The 25,473-nt window shown below is 56.2% G+C and overlaps 1 protein-coding gene across 1 annotated transcript; it reads right to left on the bottom strand.

Annotated features, from left to right (window-relative positions):
* Positions 1-3,618: 3,618 nt before the first annotated feature.
* Positions 3,619-8,699, bottom strand: B3GNT7 (UDP-GlcNAc:betaGal beta-1,3-N-acetylglucosaminyltransferase 7). Its single transcript, XM_025405237.1, has 2 exons — positions 8,424-8,699; positions 3,619-6,579 (listed from the first exon to the last, which is right to left on the bottom strand). Exons 1-2 carry the CDS (start codon positions 8,432-8,434, stop codon positions 5,385-5,387), a joined length of 1,206 nt encoding a protein of 401 aa, XP_025261022.1. The 5' UTR covers positions 8,435-8,699; the 3' UTR covers positions 3,619-5,384.
* Positions 8,700-25,473: the final 16,774 nt, after the last annotated feature.

Genomic DNA, 25,473 nt, shown 5'->3' with positions numbered 1-25,473 from the left:
CCCGGCCAGCCCCTTGCTCCCCGCGGGGTCCCGTCCCGACCCGCGGCCCTGCAGCCGGCACTGGGGGGTGTCTAGGCCGCCTTGTACCCCACGCCTCGCCCAGCCCCGCCGGCTAGTCCCGAGAGGAGATGCCCTCGCTCGGGTCGCGCACCGGGTGGCGCCGAGATCCCCACCTCCTCCGCAGGCCCCCGGGATCCAGCGGATGCCACCCCCACCACACACACAGGGCTCACCCCACCCTCGACGGCCGAACGCGTTGTCCCCTGCACAGCTCAGGCGGGTTCCGCGAGGGGCTCTGGGTCGCACAGCGCCCCGGGACGCCCGCGCCTACCCGGCAGCTCCTGGCTGCCCGGCGACGAGGAGCCGCGGGGGGCAGTCGGAGCCCGAGGGGGTAAGCTTCGCCAGGGGTGAAGGCAAGGATTCCGTGCATTCCTGTGGGATTCGGTCGCACCGAGGAAAAACAAAGCCAAGGTGATTGGTGATAGGTCACAGGCTGCACGGCAAGGTCAGTCAATCCCAGCCCGGGCCAGTAGTTCCCAACCCGGGTGCTCGCCAGAGTTACCTGGGAGCGATTTAAAAAGTGCCTGGGCTCCCGCCCCATCCACTCACTCGTTCGGATTCATTCTGTCTGGTTGCGATCTGGACTAGATATTTTCTCAAATCCCCGGGGGGCAAAAGCCTCTAAAAGGATTGAGCTCTAAGCTTTGGCTCACTTTGGAAGGGTCTATAGCGAGTATACAATGTATTACAAGATTCAAGTTTTGTTTTAGAAATACAAGCAAAAATTGCATTCTGTTCGATAACGTATCTGTGTTCATTTTCACGTAAAGGCAATTGGTAAAAGGCAATTTTCAGAAAAAGATAAATTCATGACCCTTGTTCAGAAATAAAAAATGAGCATGTGTTAAAGATTTATTTTACTCATAAGAAGGGCAAGGCAGATGTTATAACTGGTTCAAAGGAGACATCAAAAAGCACAAATTTATATGGAGTGAAGGAATTGAATTGCAAACAGAGGCAAACTGGTTTTTCCACCGTGGGGGTGTGGGGGGGTGTGTGTGGAAGAGAAGTCAATGGAAACTTCACCTGACAAGACAGTTTGCAAAGCCCTCAGTACCTGCAACTTAAAAAGAGGTGCAAAATAGCTCAAAGACCGTGAATGGGGCTGGAAGCAGACAGGTCCGGCTGTGCTTTAGATAATGTATAGTGTTTCATCGGAACAAAAAAGTTTTTCTTCACAATAGCTTAAATAACTATCTGGAAACATTTATTTCTTACAGCCCTAATAACTCTGGGCTCCCCCAAACACCACAAATTCAATCGCTCATTGGACATAACATTTTCCTCCTTTTAGACAGAAACAACAAACAGATTTATGACTAAGTTACTACTAAGTAAAAAGGAGGGGAGGCTGGAGGCTCTTGGGAGACAGTAGGGTATGGGGGTTAGGTGTGCAGGGCACAGAGTTCAAATTGTGCCTGTCACACAATAGCCGTGGGATCCTTCTCTTAGGGCCCTCCATTTTACTGGTTTACATGGTGTATAACAGGATTCCAGAAGCTTCCCCCTGCTCCTTCTCAGTTTAGGTGCACAGAATAAGTCACCTAGGAACAGGCTTTCTTTGTTAAGAGTAGGATTCTTTGAGTGGTCTCCTTTAGTTATGTAAATGTAGCTGAGTAGGCACCCATTACCCTGGGGGAAGAGTGGAACTGGACTTTTTGAGGACTGACAAAAGCTGCCCCTTTTCAAGGCCCCTTGGAATGCAGAGCCGGTTGCAGGGGAGGAGGGAACCACTTTGCAAAGCCAGGGCCTTTGAGGAGGAAAGAGTTAAGGGACTAACTTAACTAAAATCTACTGTCTAAAAAGTTGCTTCACCAGGCCAGAGAGAACCTGAGTGAGTCTGTGGGATTCCCCCACAGACTGTGTAGCTGACTGGGAGCCACAGGACCCAGCACCCCGGCATGCTGCTGCTCTTTGGGGAAAGGTCGTTGAGCTTGTGAGGGTGATAGAGAGAAGGGTAACTTTGTTTTGGAAGCATAGTCCCCACCACAGCCTGTGCAGTGAAGGTAGCCAAGCCTCAGAAGCCACAGGACTGTGCAGGCCCGCTGTTCCACAGCGCCACTGTGTGGAGAGAGAGGGAACAACTGGAGATGATTGCTCAGACTTTCCACAGAACCCTCTCTTTGGAGGAGGGAAACCTACGAGGTTCTTGGACAATTTGAGAGTGGGTTCCAAGAGGGTGATATTGGATTTTTCTGCCAATAATGATCCATGAGGGATTTGAGCAATCAATGAGAAAAATTAAAAAGTAACTGTATTTGTACCCTGAGTTAAAATCATATTGACTACACGTTAACTGTTTACCAGGGTGCCAGGCATATGAAATGTGCTCCATAAAATGTCAGTTGTTATTACCAGGAAACAAGACTAAATGCCTGATTTACAATGGGCCAGAGTGAGCCAGAGGGAGGGGTGGAGGTGCCTCAAAACTGCCCTCTGCTCCCTCAGGCTGCCATGAACCCCTGCTCCTTGTCCCTCTGTGCTCAGGATAAAGTTAAAGTACTCCTGAACCTAGAAGACCTGAGAACCTATCCTGCCTGCCTCCCAGCCTCCCACCCCTTCTCTCACCGCAGGTCCAGCCCCAAGAGGAGCTCCTTTCTGCTGCAGAATGCATCCACTCTGCTCCCAGCAGCCCTTGGTATACATGGTTCCCTCTGCCTGATCCTTCGGGGCAGCTGAACCCATAACCGCCTCTGGGCCTCCACCTGGGCCTGGATCCTGTGACCCGTCCATCTCCATTTTCTGGGTGTCCCTGGGCTGCCCTTTCCCATGCTGAACTGTGAGCCCCAATCCCTTCTCTACAGCCCAGAGCAGGACCTGGCTTCTGAGGGTGAGGAGGGACAAACAGGGCTGGCATCACGGTCGCAGGCCTCCCTCAGAAGCTTCTAGCACTTGGTTTAATGCTCAATGCTCTGCTGTGGCAATCTTAAATTTTTTTTTTTTTTTTTTTTTTGAGACAGTGTCTCGCTCTGTCACCCAGGCTGGAGTGCAGTGATGCGATCACAGCTCACTGTAGCTTTGACCTCCTGAGCTCAAGGGATCCTCCCACCTCAGTTTCTCAAGGCAATATCTGGCAACTTTGGCCCCGGACAGGTGTATGCCATGACTCTGAGGTCATTTTAAATTTTTTTGTACAGAAAAATTAGCCAGGCATGGTGGCGGGTGCCTGTAGTCCCAGCTACTCGGGAGGCTGAGGCAGGAGAATGGTGTGAACCTGGGAGGTGGAGTTTGTAGTGAGCTGAGCTCACACCACTGCACTCCATCCTGGGCGACAGAGTGAGACTCCATCTCAAAAATAATAATAACAACAATAATTTTTTTCATAGAGGCAGGGGTCTCACTATGCTGCCCAGGCTGGTCCCAAATTCCTGGGCTCAAGCCATCCTCCCACCTCAGCCTCCCAAAGTGTTGCGATTACAGGCATGAGCCTGGCCTTTAAAATTCTTAATACCTTTTTAGAACCAGGGTCCTGTCATTTCATTTTGTACTGGGCTCTGCAAATTATGCAGCCAGCTGGCCAAGAGGGAACTGTGGGAAGACCTGGGCTGAGGGAGAAACAGCAGCAGCACTGTCCCCTTTTCCTTCCTGGGTATCTGAGCGCCCTGGGATTCCCCTGAGCTGGGTACAGGCGGGGAGCTGCTGGCTGGCTTGCTCACACTGCTGCCCGAGTGACTCTTCTCCTGGGGGCAGCTCCCTCCCCACCCTGGAGGTCAGCAGCTTGGGCCAAGGTCCCTGGCACACGGCTATAGGCTATTTCAGTGCTTTCAGGTTGACTGGAAGGGACATCAGGGAGCCCACCAGCCTCTGTACGGCCAACCTAATCCCACCCACTGAAATATTAGCTTCGGGGCCAACTCTGGCCTCACCCTCGGCAGGGACAGGAAGGTCTTGGCCCACGCTTCGGCCACAGCTCAGCTGTCCACCAGGGCACAGTCAAGGGCCGGGTGCATTGCTAGCTCCCAGGTTTTTCTGTTGCTGTACTCCCATGCCCACTTTAATCCTAGCACTCAGCCCCATCTAAATCCCTTCTAGAAGTCCTTGTGCACCCACCAGCCAAGAACAAGGAACAAGCTGTGTCTTCAGAAATCTCTGGTAACCTTGGCCTCAGACAGGCTCTCTGATGGAGCTGGGAACAGGAAGTTTCACACCAAAAACAAAAAAAAAAAGGTCCCATTTTATTGAGAAAATAGTGTCAATCCCTCCATCTTTCCTAGGTGACCCCCGCTGAGGTAGGAGGTGGCAACTTTCTGCACCCACCCCCACGGCTGATCCATCCCTTCACCGGGCAGATGCTGGTCTGCTAGGCCCTGGAGAAGCAGGGTGCGCTGGGGCGGGGCTCTGGAGGGGGCTGGGCTGTGAGGGGCCTGGGGGTGCTGAGGGCAGGCAGCTGGAATGAGGGAAGGGAAGGGAGGACACCACCCCCTCCTGAAGCCTGGAGCCTTCTCCCTCCAAATTCTTCATAAATAAAACTTCACAGTAATAGAGGAATGTCCACTTCCAGGGCCAAACCGGCTGCTTTCCAGCCAGGGAGCCAGGCCTGGGCTGGTGGGGGCTGCGGGAGGAACTCGCCTTGGGTGGGGGTCAGCAGCTCCGGGACTTCGGGGGGCCAGGAGCACTGCTCTTCTGCCCTGTGTCGGGGTAGGCTAGGACTGCAGCCCCAGGGAGGTTCTGAGGGGTGCTGAGGTAGTCAGAGCGGTCGCCCTTCCAGACCTTATAGGACACAGCCAGGAGCCGAGGCCCTGGAGCAGAGGCAGCCGTCTCCAGGCAGGCCTGGGGCTGCGGAGAGCCTGCTGGGCTCTCTCTCCCAGGAGACCAGGGTGTGGACTGCTGGGTGCCTGTGAGCCTGCACAGGGTTGAGTTTCTCCTGCCAGGGCCACCTGGCCTCTGGGGAGACTGAGGCATTTCACAGAAGACTCTTCCCTGTGAAGACAAGGGGTGGTCACAGACCCATCAGGTCAGGCCTAGCCCAGGTACCTGAGCACAGGGTTGCTCCAGAGGTCACCAGGACCTCCCACTCCACGTCTGAGGGGGCCAGCAACGGACCCAGGTCAGGAGGGCCACCAGGGCCTGGCGTCTTGCTCCTCAGAGAGGGCCTCCAGACTGGGCAACTCCAACTGTTCCTGGGCCTCAGTTTCCTAGAATTATCCATACAGGGAGGTCACTTTCTGGCTACCTGCACCCCACCACACCCAGTGGCACGTAGGCCTCAACCCTCCACCTCCCCTTGGGTACCAAGGGCTAGGCCTGGGCACTGCAGCTCCAGCCCCAATACCATGGGGACTCAGGAGCACGTGCCCTGGCCTGTCCCAGTGGCCCGGCTGGGGTCAGAGCACCTGGAGCTTGCGGGAGCAGGTGAGATTGCTGTGCACCAGCCCCCACATGGCCAGCAGCTCAGGGGGCAGCAGCTTGTGCACCACGAGCATGGCGCGGAAAAAGCACGGCTCCTTGTTCATGCGGCTGTTGCGGTTGCGGGAGATGCCAAAAGTCTTGAAGCCCTCGTGGGCCATGGGCCGCACGCCCAGCACCTCCAGGCACATGCCCAGAAAGACATCGTCGATCGGGTAGAGCTCCAGGGTGTCGCAGGCATGGTGCAGGCGCCGGGCCAGGCTGCCGGCCATGAGGAAGCCACCACCACCTGCGTAGGGGGGATAGCTGGCCTTGCTGTACAGGGCTCCGGGGATGTAGTATTTATTGTCTTTCCTGCGGATGGGCCGAGCGTGCTGCAGGACGTCGCCCACGAACAGGTTTTCCTGTGGCTGCCGGTCAGCCAGAAATTCTAGCAAGTTGGTGGGGTTGACGAAGACATCATCGTCGCCTTTGAAAATGAAAGGGACGTGGGGGCAGTAGATGTCCAGCCACTTGAGGAAGTGGATCTCCTTGAGGGTCAGGTTGAAGAAGGTGTCGAGAAAGTCCCACTGCAGGATGTCACCGTAGAGGCGGTCTTCATAGGCCAGCAGCTGCTGGTAATGCGTGCGCTCCTCCTGCTTGGAGGCTGTGCCCAGAAGGAAGAGGGTGCGCACTGCGCCTCGGCCCCTACCAGCGGATTCCCGCTCGCGGCCCCAGGTCTGGCGGATGGCCTCGCGGCGGTCGTGCTGCGTGATGACCGACTTGACAACCACCAGCAGGTAGACATCGCCCCCGCACTTCTCTGGGTGGTTCAGCAGCATGGGGAAGTAGCGGCAGTGGCGGTAGAAGAGAAACTGCCGGAACTGCGGCTCCAGGCCCTTGAACCAGGGCTGGCGGGTCAAGTTGATATTGGCTGAGCAGTTAGTGGTGGTCACGTCCCAAGCCTGGGGCCCCTGAGAGGCCATGGGCGTAGGCGTGGCCACATCTTGCAGGTTCTTCCAGAAGTTGTTGGGGTTCACCAGCTGTCCATTTGGTTTCTGGGCCTTCTGTGGCTCCAGGGTGGGTGGCAGAGGCTCCTGCAGAAACTGACGAGGGGTGAGACTGCGCTGGAACACTGTCAGGGCCACGAGCAGACCCAGGGCCAGGCACAGACTCCGGTAGACGGTTTTCTTCCTGTGGGGGAGAGTGGACAGTACAGAGGAGAGAGAAAAGATGAGCCCAGGACTTTCCTGGCGCCCTCCTTGGAAAGCTGGGTGGTCCTAGATGGGCAAGTGGACCTGGGCACAGGCTCAGTCCCGGAGCCCCTAAGTGGTCAGGGGAGGGTCCCGCTTCCTCTCCCACCGTGCCCTCTCTCTCGCCCACCCTGCCCTCTCCTCAAGGAGCACTGAGTAGTTTACAACCTCTCTGGGCCACAATTTCTTCTTCCCCCAAATGGGGCTAAAACACAGGATTGGAGTGCTGTATAAAGCACCAGGAAGTGGGTGTGCAGTTGGGGGAATGCTGTCACCTTATCAGGAAGGTGGAAACCTCTGCCCTGTTCCCCACCCCTGGAACCCCAATGCCTTTCATTTCCCTGTGCAACCTCCACAGCAGTAGGTATCGGTATCATTAGATGACTCACAGCCAGAGTCATTGAGAGGGCACCCTCTGACCCTCTGTGCCGCCTGGGCGCTCCATCACATGTGGGGCACACTGGAGAGCAGCTTGAACTTAGGACCTGAGGAAGACCGGCCCTCCTCCCCCTTCTCCAGTCTGTCTCACGCAACAAAGAGCAGCCCTCATGGTTGATGGAGGCCCAAGGATGCAGTGAGTACCTCTAGCATGGCACTGGCTCTCCCCTACCTTAACATCCCCAGCTCATAACACCCCATTAGAAGACATGAGGCTCCAGCTCTACTCCCTAGGAGGGGACACATTTGCAGCCCCAGCCCTTGAGGGACCCTCCTTGCCCAGAGACCCCCGTCACACCCATTTCAGAAGGAGAAATTAGAGCTCTCTGCCAGGAGTGCTGGTCGTCCCAAGCCCTGGGGCCTGAGCCCCTGTCCTGAAGGACCTCCTCTCTTCATCTCACCCTCCAGGGGCTGCCAGGACACCTGCCCGACCCTCCCCAGTGGAGACCTGGGGGCTCAGAGCTCTGGGGATGCAGAGTGGCCTTCCAGGGTCAGCCTAGCAGAGAGATGGCGCTGACCTCCAAGGGGGAGGAGCAGGGTGGCAGGAGAGACAGGGAGCCCGTGGAGACGCCTGGGATGCCCTGAGGGCTGGCCTGGTTGCAGGTCCAGGCCCCAGGGTGAATGCAGGCTGAGCCCCATAGAGCGACATTTTCTCCATAGGGTCCCCAGGTTGCCAGGGCACGTAGTTGGAGGAAGACGGGGGCACCTTAGGTGCGGGCTGGGGGTGTGACCCAAGGTCTAGCTCTCCCGGGAGGGGAACGGAGGGCTCCGGATTCGGCCCTGCCAGCCCTAGGGGTTCCAGGGAAGCCGCCCACCGAGGCCGGGACGGGGGAGGGCGGGGGGTGCACCCGGAGGGCAGCGAGGCCCTGGGCTGCGGGCGCTCCACCTGCCGGGTCCGCTCCATTCGTAGGGAAAGCACGAGAGAGGCGGAGAGGGGCCGGGCGGGCGGCGGCCGGAGGTCCCGCGGAAGGAAGCCCCGAGAGGAGGAGAGTGGCTCGGGCGCAGGGGGCCCTCGGGGGTCTGGAAGGGCGAGGGGACCCGGCTGCCGGCAAGACCTGGGGTCACCGCCGGGGTCCTGGAGCGGTGTCCGGGGCCGCGGGGCCGGGGAGCTGAGCGCGGCGCCCCGAGAACCCCCGCCACCCCCCAAGGATCCAGGGCCGCGCACCGCGAACATCGCCGCCCCGCCGCGCCCGCCCGTCCGTCACCGGGAAACTGAGGCCGGCGCGGCGCGCGCGCGGGAGCATCTCCCATCCCGGGAGTCCCGGCGCCCGTCTGTGGCCGCAGAGGAGGGAGAGTCCCGGGCCCGCACCCCCGCCCAGGCCCCCGACGGTCCCCCGCCCCACTCACCACAGCGACATGGCGGCCCGGGCCGGAGCGGCGGAGGGGCGAGCAGCTCGCAGCTCTGGGCGCCGCGGCTCGGGCCGGCGGGACGGCGGGCGGGCGGGGACGGAGGCCGGGCCGCGCCCCCGCCGCGACTTTCCTCTTCCCGGCCGCGGGGGGAGGGGCCGGCAGGGGCGGTGGCCCAGGTGCCTTAACCCCTTCGGCACCCCGGGCCCGCCCCGCCGCCGCCTGGCGGGGACCACCCCATTTCTCCGAGACGGCCCCTAGGCTCCCCAAACGCGCCTAGCAGACAGTGTACGGCCGAGGCGCGGCTTCGGAGCCCGCGGGGGTCACCTCTAATCCCGGGGACGCCTGTTCTGGCGGAGCCTCCTGGGGTGGGGGTGGGGGTCGCCGGCGCCTCCTGGACTTGTGCGAAACCTGAACACCCGGTCCCCTCCAAGACCCTGGGGCACCCCAAGGGCCGGCCATTTCCCTCTGGCCCCATTCGGACTTGTCTTTGGGGCCAGAGGCAGACAGGGGGCCCTTTTCTCCCTCTGCTACCTTCTGCCCCTGCACCTTTCCCCTGCCCAGGCAGACCCCTTTCCCAGCTGTTGGGCTACCTCCGGCCAGGAGCAAAGCCAGCCACTAGGGGAAGAGGCCGTATGAGGCTGGGCTCCATGTCAGGACTCGCCCAGGCTGTGGCTCTGGAAGCCTTCTTTGTGCCCCCACCGTGTCCCTCTCTCCACCTCTGGGGTTCCTCCGACCTCTGAGGGCTCCCTACCACCAGGGACGGCCTGTTGGCCCAGCCCTATCTCCTTTCTTTTTTCACCTATCACTCAAAACCCTTTTTGTCCTCAAGCCTTTATTAGTCTGCTTGTGCACACCAGGCCTAGCTGCTGTGGGGAGTGGGCCGACAGAGAACACGGAGGGGGCTTGGTCCAGCCAGGTGACTTCCGGAATCCTCCAGCAGAGAGAGCCATCGCTGGTCCTGCTGTTGCTCAGGTTGTTCTGGTATTGTTCCGGGTTGAGGTTTCGGTGCTTAGCATCCAGCAGGACCTCCAAAATGCCCATAGAATTGAAACGGAAGCACGCTGTTGTCCAATCATAATAGCTAACGTCCACTGAGCAGCTACAATATGCCAAACCTGGTTCTCCGCCCATGAACGACTGGTTCACTTAATCCTAGAGGCATGCACTATTATTCCCACCTTACAGGGGAAGAAATGGGGGTGCAGAGGGGAACTCCCAGCCAGCTCAGTGAACAGCTAGCGCAGAGTTAGTAAGCACATCCAGGAGGCCTGCATGGCCTGAAGGCTGGCTCTGAACCCTTCCTGCCTGGTCTGAAGGCTGGCTCTGAGCCCTTCCTCAACCTTTTTTCCCAGGGACAGCAGTGACAAGGAGGTACTTTCCTGCCCAGCACATAGGGAGGCTAGGAGTCCCCAGCTGGATCCTAAGCCCTCGAGGCCAGGGTGAGGAGCCCCTTCTGCCCTGTCCTTAAGGTTCAAGGGCCCTTGGAGGGGGAGGAGAAACTTAAGGTACCATAGAATGTTCTGGAATGTTGTAACTGCCAATTAGGGAATGTGAAGGGCCTTTCAGGCAGAATTCCAGAGGAGTGCCTTGGGGCTGATGCCCTTTGTAATGGCCCTCCAAAAGTTCGAGAGTAGGAGAGGGGCTGATCTGCAGCCCAAAGCCCCTGTTGGCCTGGCTGCCTGCCACTGAGGGCCACCCACAATTCCTACAGCTCCACGGCTCCCTTCATCCCAGTGTCGCCTTGGCTACCTGTTCCCACAGGGCACCAAGCATTTTGCTCTGCTGCCCAGGCTTCCGGGTTCCCCACTTCACCCTGCAAGTGTGGCCCTGGTTTCCCTGGCTCCACACAGGTGCCCTCCTGAGAGCTGCCTCCCTGGTTTCGGCACTGACCTCTCACCTGGTGCTGTGGGGTCTCCTCCTCCTGCTGAGGGGTGGACACAGCTGTCCCTGGGAAGGGGTTTTGAGCCCATGTTTGGGGATGGCAGGCATGGGGGTTGGGTCAGAGTCTTGCACTTCCTGGTTGTCACTGGGGGCAGGTGGCTTTTCCCCTTGAGACCTCAATTTCCTGCCAGCTCAGGGCCTTGTGAGATGACGCCAATGAAGCACAGACATAGGTGTCCTCTACGTAAAGAGCTTGGTGGAAGGCCGGCTACTGTTAGTGTTATCATTGATGTCCAGCCTACTCCACAAGGCCCCAGCAGCACAAGGACCCGAGGAGGTGGGAGCAGAGGGAGCTGCCCAAGGTCAGCGGAGTGTTTGCCAGAGGAATCTGGTCAGTTAAGACAAGCGGTTTGTCATCATGGAATCATTTGATCTGTGCCTAGGTTGAATTCAGAGAGGGGAAATGAATGACAATTAAATGCGAGTCTCTGATGGTGGGGTGGGAGTGGGGAGTGTGGAGCTGGGCCAGGCTCGGGTCAGCCTCCCCTGTTACTCCAATGTGCTCCCCTGTGGGGCAGCTGAGTCAGTCCCTATGGCAAGCACAGTGGTCCCCCCACCGCCAATCTAGCCAGTTCCACCTGCCCCAGCCAGAGGGCAGAGCCCCAGCAGATTCCTGTGGATTTACGCGAGGCCCCAAGGAAGGCAGGCCTGTCTGCAATGGGATCTGCCTTCCTGCTGTCCCCGACCCTGGCTGAAGGCAGAGTCCAGAGGTAGAGGGAAGTTCCAGAGCAGCAGATCCCAGGAGAAGAGGGTGGGCGAAGAAGAGCTGGCTGCATAGGCTGCAGGAGTCCCAAGCCAAGATGGAGGTGTGTCCTGTGTCCTTGTCACAAGGCCACTCTGTGCACCTCAGGTTGCTCCCTTGGAGGGGGAAGCTCGTGAGCCGGGACGTTGGAGGACCCCAAGAAATGCCCTCTTCCCCAGTACATCTTTTGGCCCCTCAGCTCATCCCCACCTCCACCTCCACTTTCTTTTATATCCCACCCCTTCAACCTTCCAGAATAGGTTGGAATCCGACCCTGCTGGTGACCCCAGCACAGGCCTTTGCCCAGAGGTGAGGGCTGCAGAGACCTAAGGGTGGGAGTATCTGACTGGCCAGAAAACACACTGGGTCAGTGGCTTGACTGGACAAGGTGGGGGCCAACTTGGGTCAGAGGGACCCCCAAAGCAGAAGGTGAGGCGTCTTGCGTGCCTTGCAGAGAGGTGGCCATCGTGGGGCAAGAGCACGGAGCCCAGCAGGGGCCACGGTCAGGCAGCTGTGCTGGCTGTAATCGCCTCAGCGCTGCTGTGATTTTGTGGGCATGTGAGTTAATTTTAGTTGGTGTTTTTGAAAGACCTGAGCAGCAGTCTACCCTCCAGGGGCAGCCACAGCCAGCACTTAAAATGTGGTTGTCTACTGTCACAGCAGAGGGTCTGTGCATTAGCACAGGAGGGTCAGAAATCATTGTTCTGTAGTAAAAAAAAGTGTTACTGAAGATGTGTGCCTGGGAAGAAGCACCACAAGTCCCCTCTGCTTGTGCCTGGACGAGCCCAGCCACCAGCAGGGCAGTGCCCTGGGTCTGGAACTTTCTCTGAGTGGTTCTGGGCCCCCACAGTTGATGCTCCGACTGGAGGTTAGCTAGTCATTGGTGAGCATGTCCTTGAATTCGCCCTGACAAAAGCTTTTGTGACGGGACAGAGTGGGACTTCCCGGAGCTCATGGGCAGAGGCGGGGTGTCTGTTTCTGTGCTTCGTGCTAACAGATGTTTCCAGTAGGGTAGCTGTTGGGTCTGAGAGTTGATTTCGTGTAACATGCCACCCGATGGGGAAGTGTGGGGTGAGACCTACGCTTTCTCAACTACCTCTGGTCCTTGAAGGCCACCAATATCTACTGCAGAGAACCCGACCCATCCTGCAGGCCAGTGCAGGAGGGACCTCAAGGCTGCTGAGTCAAGGGGGTCACTGCCCAGACAAGCACTGGGTGAGTGCCCCCAGGTAAACTGGTGTCCCCCAGAAATGGCTCCCGTGTGAAGCCAAGGCAGTGTCTGGATCGAGGGCAGAGGGAAGGGAAGTAGGTATGGAAAATGAAAAGGGAGAGCACATTTCTTCGGGGGACAGGTCTTCCTTTGAAGGGGTGGGAGGAGGAGGAGGCCAGGATGGAGCAAGCAGAGAGGTAGGAGGAGATGACCGTGTCTTCAAGGCGTGAGGTGGTCTGGAGTCTGGGAAGTCCCCTTGCCCAAGGGAAGACTGGGCTAGAAAGAAGCCCAGATCACAAGGCGTTCAGCTGAAACAGGAAAAAGTTTAAAGAGGCTGCATGTGGCTGGGTGTGGTGGCTCACGCCTGTAGTCCCAGCACTTTGGGAGGCCGAGGCAGGCAGATCTCTTGAGGTCAGGAGTTCGAGACCAGCCTGACCAACATGGTGAAACCCCGTTTCTACTAAAATACAAAAATTAGCTGGGCGTGGTGGCAGGTGCCTGTAATCCCAGCTACTTGGGAGGCTGAGGCAGGAGAATGGCGTGAACCCAGGAGGCGGAGCTTGCAGTGAGCCGAGATCGCGCCACTGCACTCCAGCCTGGGCGACAGCGCGAGACTCCGTCTCAAAAAAAAAATAAAAATAAAAATAAAAATAAAAATAAAAAAGGCTGCAAGCAGGGCCCTCATAGAAGCAGCATGCCAGGAAGCATGCCAGGCAGCATCCTGCTGCGGCGAACCCTGAGGTGCCCTTCCATGGCCCAGTCCTGCCCAATAAAGCCCAGCCCACCAACCAGGAAGACACCTCGCCCTCCCCGAGGAGGTGCTTCTTACCAGTTCCAGAGCCCGCATGCAGAGATGCTGCCTAGGAGACTGTAATTCCCCAGAGATGCCCAGTGATTCTCACAGTGTAGGCAGGTTTGGGAACCACCGGCTTTGAGCCCTCCAATGCCTGCTCTCTTGGTCGGCCTTGAGCCAGGGCCAGAGGAGGGCCACTGCTTCACTGAACCTGGGCAGGAGAAGGACAGAATGGGGAAGCAGCAATGGAGGAGATTGGAGCCAGAAAGGAATGAGTTAAGGAAGTTAAATGTTCCCACTGAAATAGGTGGCAGTTGAGGAAGCAGAAGTGGGTTTAGGAGCTTGAGAAGAGTGGAAGAGGGTGTCCACAGCCTCTGTGCAGGATCTGAGAAGGTCAGGGAGGAACGATGAGGCATGTCGAGGGCCAGGCAAAGGTGCTCCCGGGAAACCCAGCTGTGCGGTTCCAGGCAGGGATCGCCCAGGGCTCCTCTGGTTGTGACAGACAACAGCCTGACCCAAGGTGGCTCCAGCCAGAGGGATTTGTTGGCTCATATAACAGGATCCCCCTCTCCCTACACAGCCTCTCTCTCTGGACAGTTGCCCAGCCCCTGGCAGTTCCCTAAGGTCCGTGGGCTTCTTCATGAAGAGCAGGAGAAACACAGGCTCACACATGGGCTGAGGCACTTGTCACCTCATCTCAGGGACCTCAGAGAAAAGAGAGATTTTTCCCTCTCTCACCTCCATATACAGATGTCCAGGGAAGGACTGTCACTAGTCTCGCTTCAGTCATGTCCCCAACCTGGGCCAATGATCACGTTGGGGAGGCGGGGACACCACGGTTGGCCAGGCCTGGGTTATGCATTCCCTTCTGTGTTTGCGACAAGTCCTGAGATCTGCAGCCTCATAGGAACAGCCTGGAGTGGGCAGATCCATCAAAAGAAGCTGCTGTTATCACGAAAACCCGGTTCCAGAGGCTCACTCAGCAGCCGCAGAGATGCCCGGGCTGGGTCTCCCCTCACACCAAGCCCCTGGGACTCTCAGGTCATCCAAAACAAAGCCCTAGATGAGAGTCCCCGAAGGCCGGAGAATCTGGTGGGAGGTGCTGGGAAATGCCTCCACACATGCTCCTGATCACCCCTTCTTTCTGGGGTGGGGGGAGCCCCAGGCTGGCCAGCGGAAGGAGGACGCAGCTCCTTCTGGGGCTGAGCAGCTCTCTGGACTCCTTCCTGTGGCCAGGCACCCACTGGCTGCTCTGGGCTCTTTGGGTGTGGGACCCAGGCAAGTCAGGGTAGAGCTGGGCAGCCAGAGAAAGAAGCTGGAGTTCACAGATGCTGAGGAACTGGAAGCCCAGCAGAGAGGGCTCAGAAGGCAAAGAAGGAGTGGAGCAGCACGCCCCAGACACAGGGCGGTGGGGCTGCACCTAGGCAACTGTCGGCAGGGGCGTTGTTGGGCACACATGGACACACACTCTCACAATCACACACACGCAGAAACATGCAGGCATACGTGTGAACCCAGACACATGAACACACACACCCAGGGACATGCATGCACACACAGACACGCGTATTTGGAGAGACACAAACCACACCTATACACATAGAGGTCAGATACACAGACATGCACGTAACCCTCACACGTACACACTCACACACCTGACATCCATGCATACTTGGTAAAAAACACAGACACACCCATCCACACACACACAGCCAGAGACACGCGCACACACACACACACACACCATGCCATGGTCTTTCCCAGGTGGAAGGGGCCTCCCCCAGCCAGCTTATCTGCCACCAGTGAAACTCTGCCTGGTAGACCCTTGGGAAGGGGCTCAGGACCGGGAAGGGGCTCAGGACCACGCAGGGCCGTATTACATCCGTGAGCAGCCCTTGTGATCCTTGCCCAAGTCCTCAAGTCTGTGCCTCCCATGACCTTCTGGGCCCTCTGGGCGCTGTCCACACACCCTAACACCACCCGCATCTGCCCCCACCTCAATCCAGCAACCCTGTCTCCGTTCACTCAGATCCCAGCTTCCTTCTGCTCAAATGTGCTCTCCCCACCGCCTTTGAGAATCCGGTGAGTGCCTGCTCATCTTTCAAAACCCACCTCAAATGCCCCCTCCCTTGGAGCAGGCGCTCCCTCCTTGGCCGGCGCTCCCCTGCACGAGCCTCCTCTGTCTGTACCTCCTCCACCTGTCCCACCACACGGGGCACTGCTAAGAGCAGGGATCGGCCCTTCAGTGTTCCTGGTGGGCAACACGCAGGAGGGCGGGGCTGATGCCCACTGGCTGAGCAACTGCAGGACCACATCGCCAGCGTGGCCGCCTGGAGGAGACCCGGGCAGGGAGGAGGGGCAGCCATATTCAGAGGGCAGTGGGGTGTGCCCACCCCAGGGAGCCCGGGGCGGCCTGGGCAGATGTGCAGAGCCTCAGACCCACCCCCAGCACACACTGCCACACATTCACCCATGGTGGGCATTGTGCCCCTCACCCTGGACAGCTGGGCCCAGGCAGCACCCTCCCCCAGGCCACCATGACTCACATCCCACCCGCCGGGCGGCCGGCCTGGGTACACACAGCCTCCTTTCAGCCCCTCGGCCTCAAACACTAGCTTAGTCTTCCCTCTCGGGCACCTCCCCTCCCAGGCTGGCAGCTCAGCCCCATGCTGAGGCCACGCGGAGGCCTGCTTCCTCTCCGGAGCACAGGGCTCCCTGTCTCTCGTCACCCGGCTGCCGTCCAAGCTGGCCCTGAATGGCTGCCTTTTCATGGAGCAGAGCCTGGCCAGGTGCAGGCTGGGCAGCCCTGCTCCCACTGGGCCCGCCCGATCTCTCTGCCTGTGGCTCTGCTGCCCTGGGAGAGAGGTGGGCTGGAGAGCTGGAGGGCTCCAGAGGTCCTTCCCTGCCTCTGGCCAAAGGCCTACTCACACACACATGAAATCTCCTCTTCACACACACCCTCCTCTCTGCTTCTCCAGCAGCCCTACAGCCTGGCCAGGCACAGATTCTTATTAGTCCCATTTTACAGAGAAGGAAACAGGCGGGTCGGTGGTGGGGCTGGGACTTGGTGCCATTAGAGTAGCATTAATAATGCAACCTGGCCAGGTGTGGTGACTCACGCCTGTAATCCTAGCACTTTGGGAGACTGAGGCAGGAGGATCGCTTGAGCTCAGGAGTTCAAGACCAGCCTGGGCAACACAGTGAGACCCCCATCTCTATAAACATTTTTAAATTAGCAAGGTGTGGTGGTGTGTGCCTGTGGTTTCAGGAGGCTGAAGTGAGAGGAGGCTGAGGCTGAGGTGAGCCTGGGAAATTGAAGCTGCAGTGAGCCATGATTGCATCACTGCTTTCCAGCATAAATGATAATAAATAATAGTAATATTAAATATTTTCTCAAAAAAAATTAATAGTGTGGCCTCACAGGGTTGCAGTGAAGCACTAAGGCAGCAGGCTCCCTGAGCACCGCTAGCAGGTCCACAGGTGGCCCCCATGATGATAATCACAACATCATTTCTGAGTTTGTAGCTGGCACCTCTCTCCGTATTTTAGTAGAGACCTCACTCCTCTAGTCTCAGGGGTGACCTCTCGGCCAGGTTGAACCAGTCATGGTACCTTATACCCCTTGCACCCCAACAATGTGCTTGGTCCAAGCGATGGGCCTGTGACCTGAGCTGGGCCAATCAAGGCTCTTCCCGGGGCATTTTCAAAGGGCACTGGTCTCTGATCATCAGGGTTTTCAGGGTGTGACTCTGAATATATTGGGGAAATGCTGTACTGTGCGCCCCAGGCCCCTTCGCTGCAGGGAAAAGACTAAAACAACACGCAAAGCAAAACAGAGAAGCCAGAGTCTGAACAGGGCTGGAATCCTGGTTTCGAGGCCCTGCAGTGGGCAAATGAATGCCCTTTCCCCAAAGATATCCACACCCTTGTCCTGGACCCTGGGACTATGTTACACACCCTTGTCCTGGACCCTGGGAACTATGTTACATACCCTTGTCCCTGGACCCTGGGACTATGTTAGGGCAGGGAAAAAAGGGCCTTCGCAGATGTAATTAAGGTCATGGACCTTAAAAAAGAAAAATTGTCTTGGATGGTCTGGGGTGGCCCAACCTAATCACACGAGTCCTTAAAAGCAAGGAACTTTCTCTGGCTGGAAGCAGAGGCGATGCAGCAGAAGAGAAAGTTGCAGATTCCGGGCATGAGAAGGCTTTGGCCTCCTTTACTGGACCCATATTTGGTCCAGAGACACCAGAGGGGTCCTTGAGGAGCCAAGGGCAGCCCTGGCTGATACCAGCCAGGAAACAGGAACCTCAGTCCTACACCCTTAAGGAATTGGATGCTGCCCATGCTCTCATGAGCCTAGACCCAAGATCTTCCTGAGCCTCCCGGTAAAGCCTCGGTGGCTGACAGACACCTTGATTCCAACCTTATAAAATCCTGAGCTGAGAACTAACTGAGCCGGCCTGGACTTCTGACCTGCAGAAACGGTGAGAGGGTCAATGTGAGCTGTTTTCAGCCACTATGTTTGTGTGGCAATTTAGGTGCCACCCTGCCTCCCCTGGTTTGGTTACAGGAGCCAATAATTTTTCATCTGTGGTTTTGGTCACTCATGACTGAAGATTCCAGACTGATGCTGTTATTGTGATCTGTCTCCCACAAACAGCTTGCCCTAGCAGCTGGGGAGGAGACAGGGGCACCAGAGCATGGGGAAACTTTTGGTGGGGGCAGCAAAGGCTGTGAGAATGACAAGTCTTCTTGAGCATCAGAGCTTTCTTTTTTTTTCTTTTTGAGACATGGTCTCACTCTGTTGCCCAGGCTGGAGTACAGTGGCACAATCTTGGCTCACTGCAGCCTTGACCCTGGGCTCAAGTGATCCTCCCACCTCAGCCTCCCAAGTAGCTGGTACTATAGGCATGCGCCACCCCATCCAGCTACAGAGCTTTCAAAGGTTCTTCTAGAAGACCCAGATCTACCCCTTCCTCACTTAAATAGATGGACCCCTCCCTCTACCCCAGTAGGTCTGGGGTCACTGGGGAGAGAAAGCACACCTGGGAGCCTGAGATAAGTGACTTGTCTGAGAATGTTCTATGGTGGCTTGGTCAAAGCCTGCAAAGGTTGGCAGTGTCAAAAGAAAGAAAATCGTGATTCCAAGGAAGATTGGGAGCAATAGGAAAGGTTGGTGCCTTTACTACATGCAGAGGTCCCCTAGATAGACAGACAAGAAGAGCCCAGGAGAGAAATACAGCAAAGAGTTCACAAAAGAGATGTAAAGCCAGCTCACAAACAAGTAAGCAAGAAATAAAAAGAAGGTAGAAATAAAGAAGGAAGCAAGGACAGGAGGAAAGGAAGGAGAGAAAGGAAAGGGGAGAGATGCCATTTGCCACCAATGGCAGGAGAACACAGCATCCAAGCTCCCAACTTGCACCTCCCTGCCCCAGGCCTCCCTCCCCAGCTGCAGCCTGCCCTGCTCACCTCTTGGGACATCTCAAGGTACCACCACTGTTTCTTCAGCCCTCTGGAGCCATATCCCCTAGCACCTCTAGTCTTCCTTCATCTACAGCCAAAGTCCCCCGGCCAGCCTGCCTCATCCTTTGCTCTGCTGGACACAAGCACTGATTGAGCAACAAGGGCATACATGCCTAGGGCCAGGCACTGAAATGGAAACAAACATTTCTTAGACACAACACCAAAAGCATGATTCATACAGAAAAAAATTGATAAATTGGACTTCATCAAAATTAAGAACTTCTGCTCTTTGAAAGACATTTGGAAAAGCATGAAAAGACAAACCATAGACTGGGAGAAACTGTTTGCAAAACCCATGTCTGATAAAGGGCTTGTATCAAGACTATGTAAAGAACTCTCAAATGTGATAAATAAGAAACAAACAACCCAGTCAAAACATTAGCAAAAGATTTGAACAGACACCTCACCAAAGAAGACATTTGGATGACAAATACTCCCATGAAAAATTGCTCAATGTCATTAGTCATTAGGGAGACATGAATTAAAGCCACAATGAGAAAGCACTACACACCTATTAGAATGTTTGAATTAGAAAGACTGACCATACCAAGTGTTGGTGAGGATGTGGAACAACTGGAAGGAACTCTCATACACTTCTGGTGGGAATATAAATTGGTATAACTTTGGAAAACAGTTGGACGGTTTCTTTCTTTCTCTTTTCTATTCTTTTTTGTAGACACAGGGTGGCAGTATGTTGCCCAGGCTGGTCTCAAACTTCTGGCCTCAAATGATCTTCCCATCTTGGCCTCTCAAAGTGTTGGAATACAGGCATGAGTAAACGCACCCCACCAGGATGGTTTCTTAATAAGTTAAATGTATACTTTTATACGTTTTGAAGAGAAACAAAATGTGTGTCCATACCGAGATGTGTACATGACGTTTATAGCAGCTTTATTTGTAGTAGGCACATATACCAATTGTGACATATCTATACAATGGAATACTACTACTAATGAAAAGGTCTAGGCCAGGCGCTGTTGTTCATGCCTGTAATTCCAGCACTTTGGGAGGCCGAGATGGGTGCATCATGAGGTCAGGAGATCGAGACCATCCTGGCTAACACAGTGAAACCCTGTCTCTACTAAAAATACAAAAAAATTAGCTGGGCGTGGTGGTGGTGGGCGCCTGTAGTCCCAGCTACTTGGGAGGCTGAAGCAGGAGAATGGTGTGAATCTGGGAGGTGGAGCTTATAGTGAGCCGAGATCACGCCACTACACTCCAGCCTGGGCGACAGAAAGAGATTACATCTCAAAAAAATAAAATAAAATAAATTAATACAAATAAAAAAAATAAAAAGGACTAAATTATTGGTGCACACACCATAACAGGGATGATTCTCAAAATAATTATTCTGAATGAAAGAAGTCAGACAAAAATACATCTTGTGTGATGAGGTGCCCTCGCTGTGGGTGAGGGCAGAGGGGCAGGGGCAGGGCCAGGGCAGCGTGCTGCAGGGTCTTGGGTCTGGAGATAGGGCTGCTAGGTCAGAGCCCCCTGGGTGGGGTATGAACCTCAGCCAAGGCATTGCAGCACCTGCCTGTCCCCACCCACCTATCTTGCCTTACATTGTATGTATAAAATTCTAGAAAGTGCAAACTAATCTACCATGACAAGAAATGTGAATTGCCTAAACATGGGGTGAGGTGGGAGGAATTGTTGGGAGTGATGTTTACTGTGGCTATCTTGATTGTGCCGATGATTTTACGGTTGTTTATATATGTCAAAATTGACCACATTGTATACTTTAAACATAGAGTTGATTGCTGTCAATTATACCCCAATAAAGCTGTTAGACATCTGTGACACATGTGCTGCCCTGGGGAGTTTGTGGTTTTTGGAGGAGGCAGAGTCGAGGCCCAGCAGTAGCCACAGCCCAGAGTGACCCCAGTGTGTGGTGAGCTCAGGAAGGGAGCCCTGCATTGCAACCGGAAGCTGAGCAACATAGACAGCACCTGGCCTCCTTAGAGTGCAAGCTCCCAGGCCCGCGAGGCCCTACCTGGGTGACCCATATGCACATTCAAGTTTGAGCGATGCTGAGGAGCTGAGGTCCCAGCAGAGCCTGAAGGTGGCATGCGGTGGCATTGGGAGGAGCAGGCAGGGACCAAGGCACGCAGGGGCTATGGGCCAGGGGGATGGAGGCAGGAGCCAGAGCTAGGAAAACCCAACTCTGCATCCCAAAGGGTTAAGCCCTCCCAGAGGGTCCCTCACACACCTCAGCTTAGCAACTACCTCCAGGGCCCTCCCTGGCCCTAGTCTGATCCCCCTCTTGGCTCCCACACCCCCCACTAACAGCCCGCTGCCTGGCCCTGGTCTTCCTTCCTTCCCCTCCATGCTGAGTTGGGGGAGAGTCTTGGCTTTGCTGCCACTGCGGCTGGAGCCCTTGGCCCCGGCATAAGGCAAGGACTCAGAAATGAGGATTCTCTGCCCAGGAAAGTGATAATGCCATTTTGGCCCAATCATGCACTAAAATTTGGAACAGCAGTTTGGTCTTGCCCCTGAAATCATATTGGTTTAATGCCAGCTTTAGGCCCATGGCGCCATCTTGCTTCTGGGAATTTATGGAGCCTGAGGCACCAGGACAAGAGGAGGAGCAGAGGCTGGGCCCCTCCTCTCATCTCTGCTTAGACCCTCTTGTTGCTGGGTGGAACCCCTGTGCCCTCTTCTTTTGGGCTGTCATCCCGCAGGAGTCAGGGTTGGAAGGTTAACAGGAGCCCTGGGTGTACGAGGGGGCGGCTGGCAGGAAGAGGGTCGTTGACGGGCTGATATGAGGGTGGGAGAGATTCAGGGCATTTCAGAGCCAGAGGACCCAAGATTCTGGACAGTGGAACTAGGATCTGTCCTTAACACAGGAGGGTGGCATCAGGAGAAGGGGTGGCCACTGATGGTAGATGTTGGAGAACCAACAGAGGAGAAGAGAAAAGCCCAGTGCTGGGTTTGCTGCTGTAAGCGCAGAAGGCTGCTGTAACTGGGAATCAGGGCTTTTGGTGACAGGCCTCAGTGAGAGAACTGGAGCCTGATTCACAGGTGACAGGTGTCAGCTTTTGCTGTGTCTCCATCACTTTGCAAGGCTATGAGGTTTGATGCCACGTCTGTCTGGCTTAGAGGACCTGCTTTGCTGTCTGACCCGAGACCAGCCAGGGAGTGGGTGAGGGCAGAGGGGCAGGGCCAGTGCAGTGTGCTGCAGAGTCCTGGGCCGGGAGACAGTGCTGCAAGGCCAGAGCCCCTAGGTGGGGCATGAAACCCAGCCAAGGCATTGCAGTGCCTGCCTGTCCCCACCCACGGCCACTGGTCATGGAGCCTCAGAGTCCAGCTGTAAACTTCTCGTTAGCCAAACCACTGTGTGGGAAAAAACTGGTGTATTTCCTCCCTGGGCCAGATTGAGTTTCTGAGTTTTATTTAACTACAATTATGACCTTGAACTTTTCAGTCCAGTTTGCTGGGCCCACTGCTGCCTGTGCCCGATGGAGACCTTAAAATCCTCAGCATGAACCTTGGGCCTCATGGCCAAGGCTCTGGCCCGGGTCTCACCCATCAAAAGAGCCTAGAGTGGAGTCTGGACCTCAAGCCGGGCACTGCCACTGTCACCATCTGTCCCACCATTAATCCCTGTACTGAATTCCTTAATCACAGGCCACATCATCCCCTCTTTTGTCCCTTCATCATCTTGCATTTATACACGAAACCAAGAGAACCCTCATGATTTTGAAATAAAAGTGAAGGTGGAAGCTTGTTTTCCTGAGTGGAGCAGAGAGTGGAAGATGGAGTGGAGAAGAGTGGAGGAGAGACAGTGAAGGAGGGAGTGGAGGATGGAGTGGAGGAAAGAGTGGAGGAGGGAGTGGTGAATGGAGTGGAGGAGGGATTGGGGGAGGGAGTGGATGACGGAGTGGAGGATGGAGTGGATGATGGAGTGGAGGAGGGAGTGGAGGATGAAGTGGGGGAGGGAGTGGAGGAGGGAGTGGAGGAGGGAGTGGAGGAGGGAGTGGACGAGAGTGGAGGATGTAGTGGAGGATGTAGTGGAGGGTGGAGTGGATGAGACAGTGGAGGAGGGAGTGGAGGAGGTAGTGGAGGATGTAGTGGAGGAGGGAGTGGAGGAGGGAGTGGACGAGAGTGGAGGAGAGATGGAGGATAGAGTGGAGAAGAGAGTGGTGAATGGAGTAGAGAGTGGAGGATGGAATGGAACCTGGAGGATGGAATGGAACCTGGAGTGGAGGATGGAATGGAACCTTTCTTTGAACTTAAAGAAAGAGGTGTTTGCTCCTAAGCAACCCGAAGGGGCCCAGCCAAATGCTGATTTCCCTGGCAGGACCCAAGCCCTGGGCATCCATCAGCACCACCTGATGGAAGGGTAAAGGGCCTGTGGAGCATTGGAGGTGGTTTCACAGTTAAAAATTTAAGGACCGGAGTTACACTGGGCTTGAAGGTGGGTTTTGAATGAAGGTGGGAGCAATGAGGCACATAAAACTCTAGCAGCAATCCCAAGTCTGAGTGACCAGGGTCAGTGTTTTGGTTATAAACCTTTGGATTCCTAGCAACACCCAACCTGAAGTATCTTTTTTATTTTAAAGGCAGGGATTTATTGGCTCAGATAAGCTGAGCGAGGCCGGGTGTTGCTGGAAACAACCAGATTCCACCGGGCGATCGGCCCCTCTGCCTCTTCCTGAATAGCGGCTCTTTCTCTCCTCCTGTACCATGGCTTCCTCCAGAGATGGAGGCCCAGCCACCAGCAGCTCTCATCTCAGCTTTGTCTTTGAAACGGAAAGTGGGGGGCCCCATCTGCTCCCTACCAGGGCAGTCAGGCAGTTCCCATGTGGACCACATGGCAAGAGTGCGGGGCGGTGGGGGAAGCCTCCACCTGGAGGGAGGCCACGCCCAACCCTCACCCTGGCCCGGCAGCACCATAGCGACACCAGACAACCCTCATGGATGGGCTCAGCAGAGCACCAGGACGCCCTGAAGCCCGAGTTCCAGGTGTTGTGCGATGCCACTCTCCACCCATCCTCTGGAAGCAGCATCGTTGATCGTGGCCCCCCTTGTTGGCTCTAGTCGGCCTGACTCAGGAATTAATTGTCCTTGAGATCCTTGTATTGACAGTGGCCACTCCCTCCATTCTTCCTCTCAGCCATGAGAACAACGAACCTCCAGCTGCCTGGGCCTTGGCCTCACCCCAGGGTGGCCTCGCCCTGCCGGACTCTGCCTCCTTTCCTAGGATGGGGCGTTGGTCCTGGGGTCTCCTGGTACCCCAGCAGCCTTGCCCACTCATGTGCACTCATGTGGCACAGCAATAGCAGTGAGTCAGAGAGCCAGGTCTCCTCCCTGTCACCATTTCCAGGGTCCCCTGGGGAGGGGGGTTTCACAAAATCTGAACCTTCTCTCCTCTTTGGCTTGGTTTTCGCATTTTTCCACCTGATCACTATTTCATGCCCTTTTCGGAGTCTTGGCTGCCGCTGGGGTCTCCCAGGGATGCTGATTTCCCTCTCCCCCAGCCTCCCTCCCCCACTCCCCGTCTCTGCTGCAGCCTCCCTGGGCCTTGTCCAGGGTGCTCAGTGCACAGCAGCCACCTCCTTGTTGGTTTGCCACACAGCCCCAGGGCAGTGATACCAACAGGGCCCAGGTGGGATGCCCTAGGCCAGGCTGAGCCATTGGCCTATCCTCAGATCCTGGGGCCAAGGGCCTCCCCGGATGCTGTGCACACATTCTTTTTTCTCCCTGTCGCCTAGGCTGGGGTGCAGTGGCACAATCTTGGCTCATTGCAACTTCCACCTTCTGGGTTCAAGCAATTCTCCTGCCTCAAGCCTCCTGAGGAGCTGGGATTACAGGCGCGTGCCACCATGCCTGGCTAATTTTTGTGTTTTTGATAGAGACAGGGTTTCACCATGTTGGCCAGGCTGGTCTCGAACTTCTAACCTCGTGATCTGCCCACCTCGGCCTCCCAAAGTGCTGGGAGTACAGGCGTGAGCCACCGCGCCCTGCAAGCTGTGCACACATTCTAATCACGGGGCCTGAAAGACTGGCCTTTGGCTGGGCATGCTGGCACGTGTCTTTAATTCCAGCACTTTGGGAGGCCTCGAAGGAGGATCAATTAACGACAGCCTGGGCAACGTAGCAAGACTGTCTCAAAAAAAAAAAAAAAAAAAGACTGGCCTTTGGCTGGGAATGGCAATGGTAATGGCCTCCCGACTCCAGGCCCCAGCCCTTCAGCCCCACTCTTCTTGATTTTGGCTGAGGTACTTTATCCAACCTCTACCCCACCTTTCCTCGGTAAACCCAGGGTCCCTGGCCCTGCCCCTCAGGGCCTATAAGCCACTGGGACCCTCTGCCTGGCTTCTCCCTTGAAGACAGCGCTGCCTGAGTTGAGGCCTGGCTTGGCATTACTTGGAAACTTGCCAGTCGGGGGGCGGCACCCTGTACTCCCCTCCCCTTCAGCCTGGTCAGTGCGCCTCACTCCAGGCTGTTTAAGACCCAGGCCACACTTCTCACGTATCCAGTGAACTCTTCGCTCCCAGGATCTCGTGAGTCATCACTGAAGACTGGTGACAAAGAGCAGCTCCACACCTGTGCACACTTGGGGCGGGCACGTTTCCAAGAGGCCCAGAGGGATGGTGACAGTGTTAGCAGCAACGCTGTGCCAAGCAGGAAGGTGTCCAAGCGACACCTAGGACAACTGGAAGAAGCCCCCACTGATCACAGAAACGGGGAGAGGCTCTGGGCCAGATGCTGGAAGGGGAGCTGACACAAGTACTTCGGGCCAGTGTGAAACCTGAGGACCTGTAGAAAGAGACGTGGGCAGAGACAGCCGCTGCCTCTCCATCACGCATGACACACCCTTGGCTTTGCC

Source organism: Theropithecus gelada, chromosome 12 (genome assembly GCF_003255815.1).
Source record: "Theropithecus gelada isolate Dixy chromosome 12, Tgel_1.0, whole genome shotgun sequence".
In the NCBI taxonomy this organism is placed as follows: Eukaryota; Metazoa; Chordata; class Mammalia; order Primates; family Cercopithecidae; genus Theropithecus; species Theropithecus gelada.
This window is presented reverse-complemented; position numbering and strand designations above follow the sequence as displayed.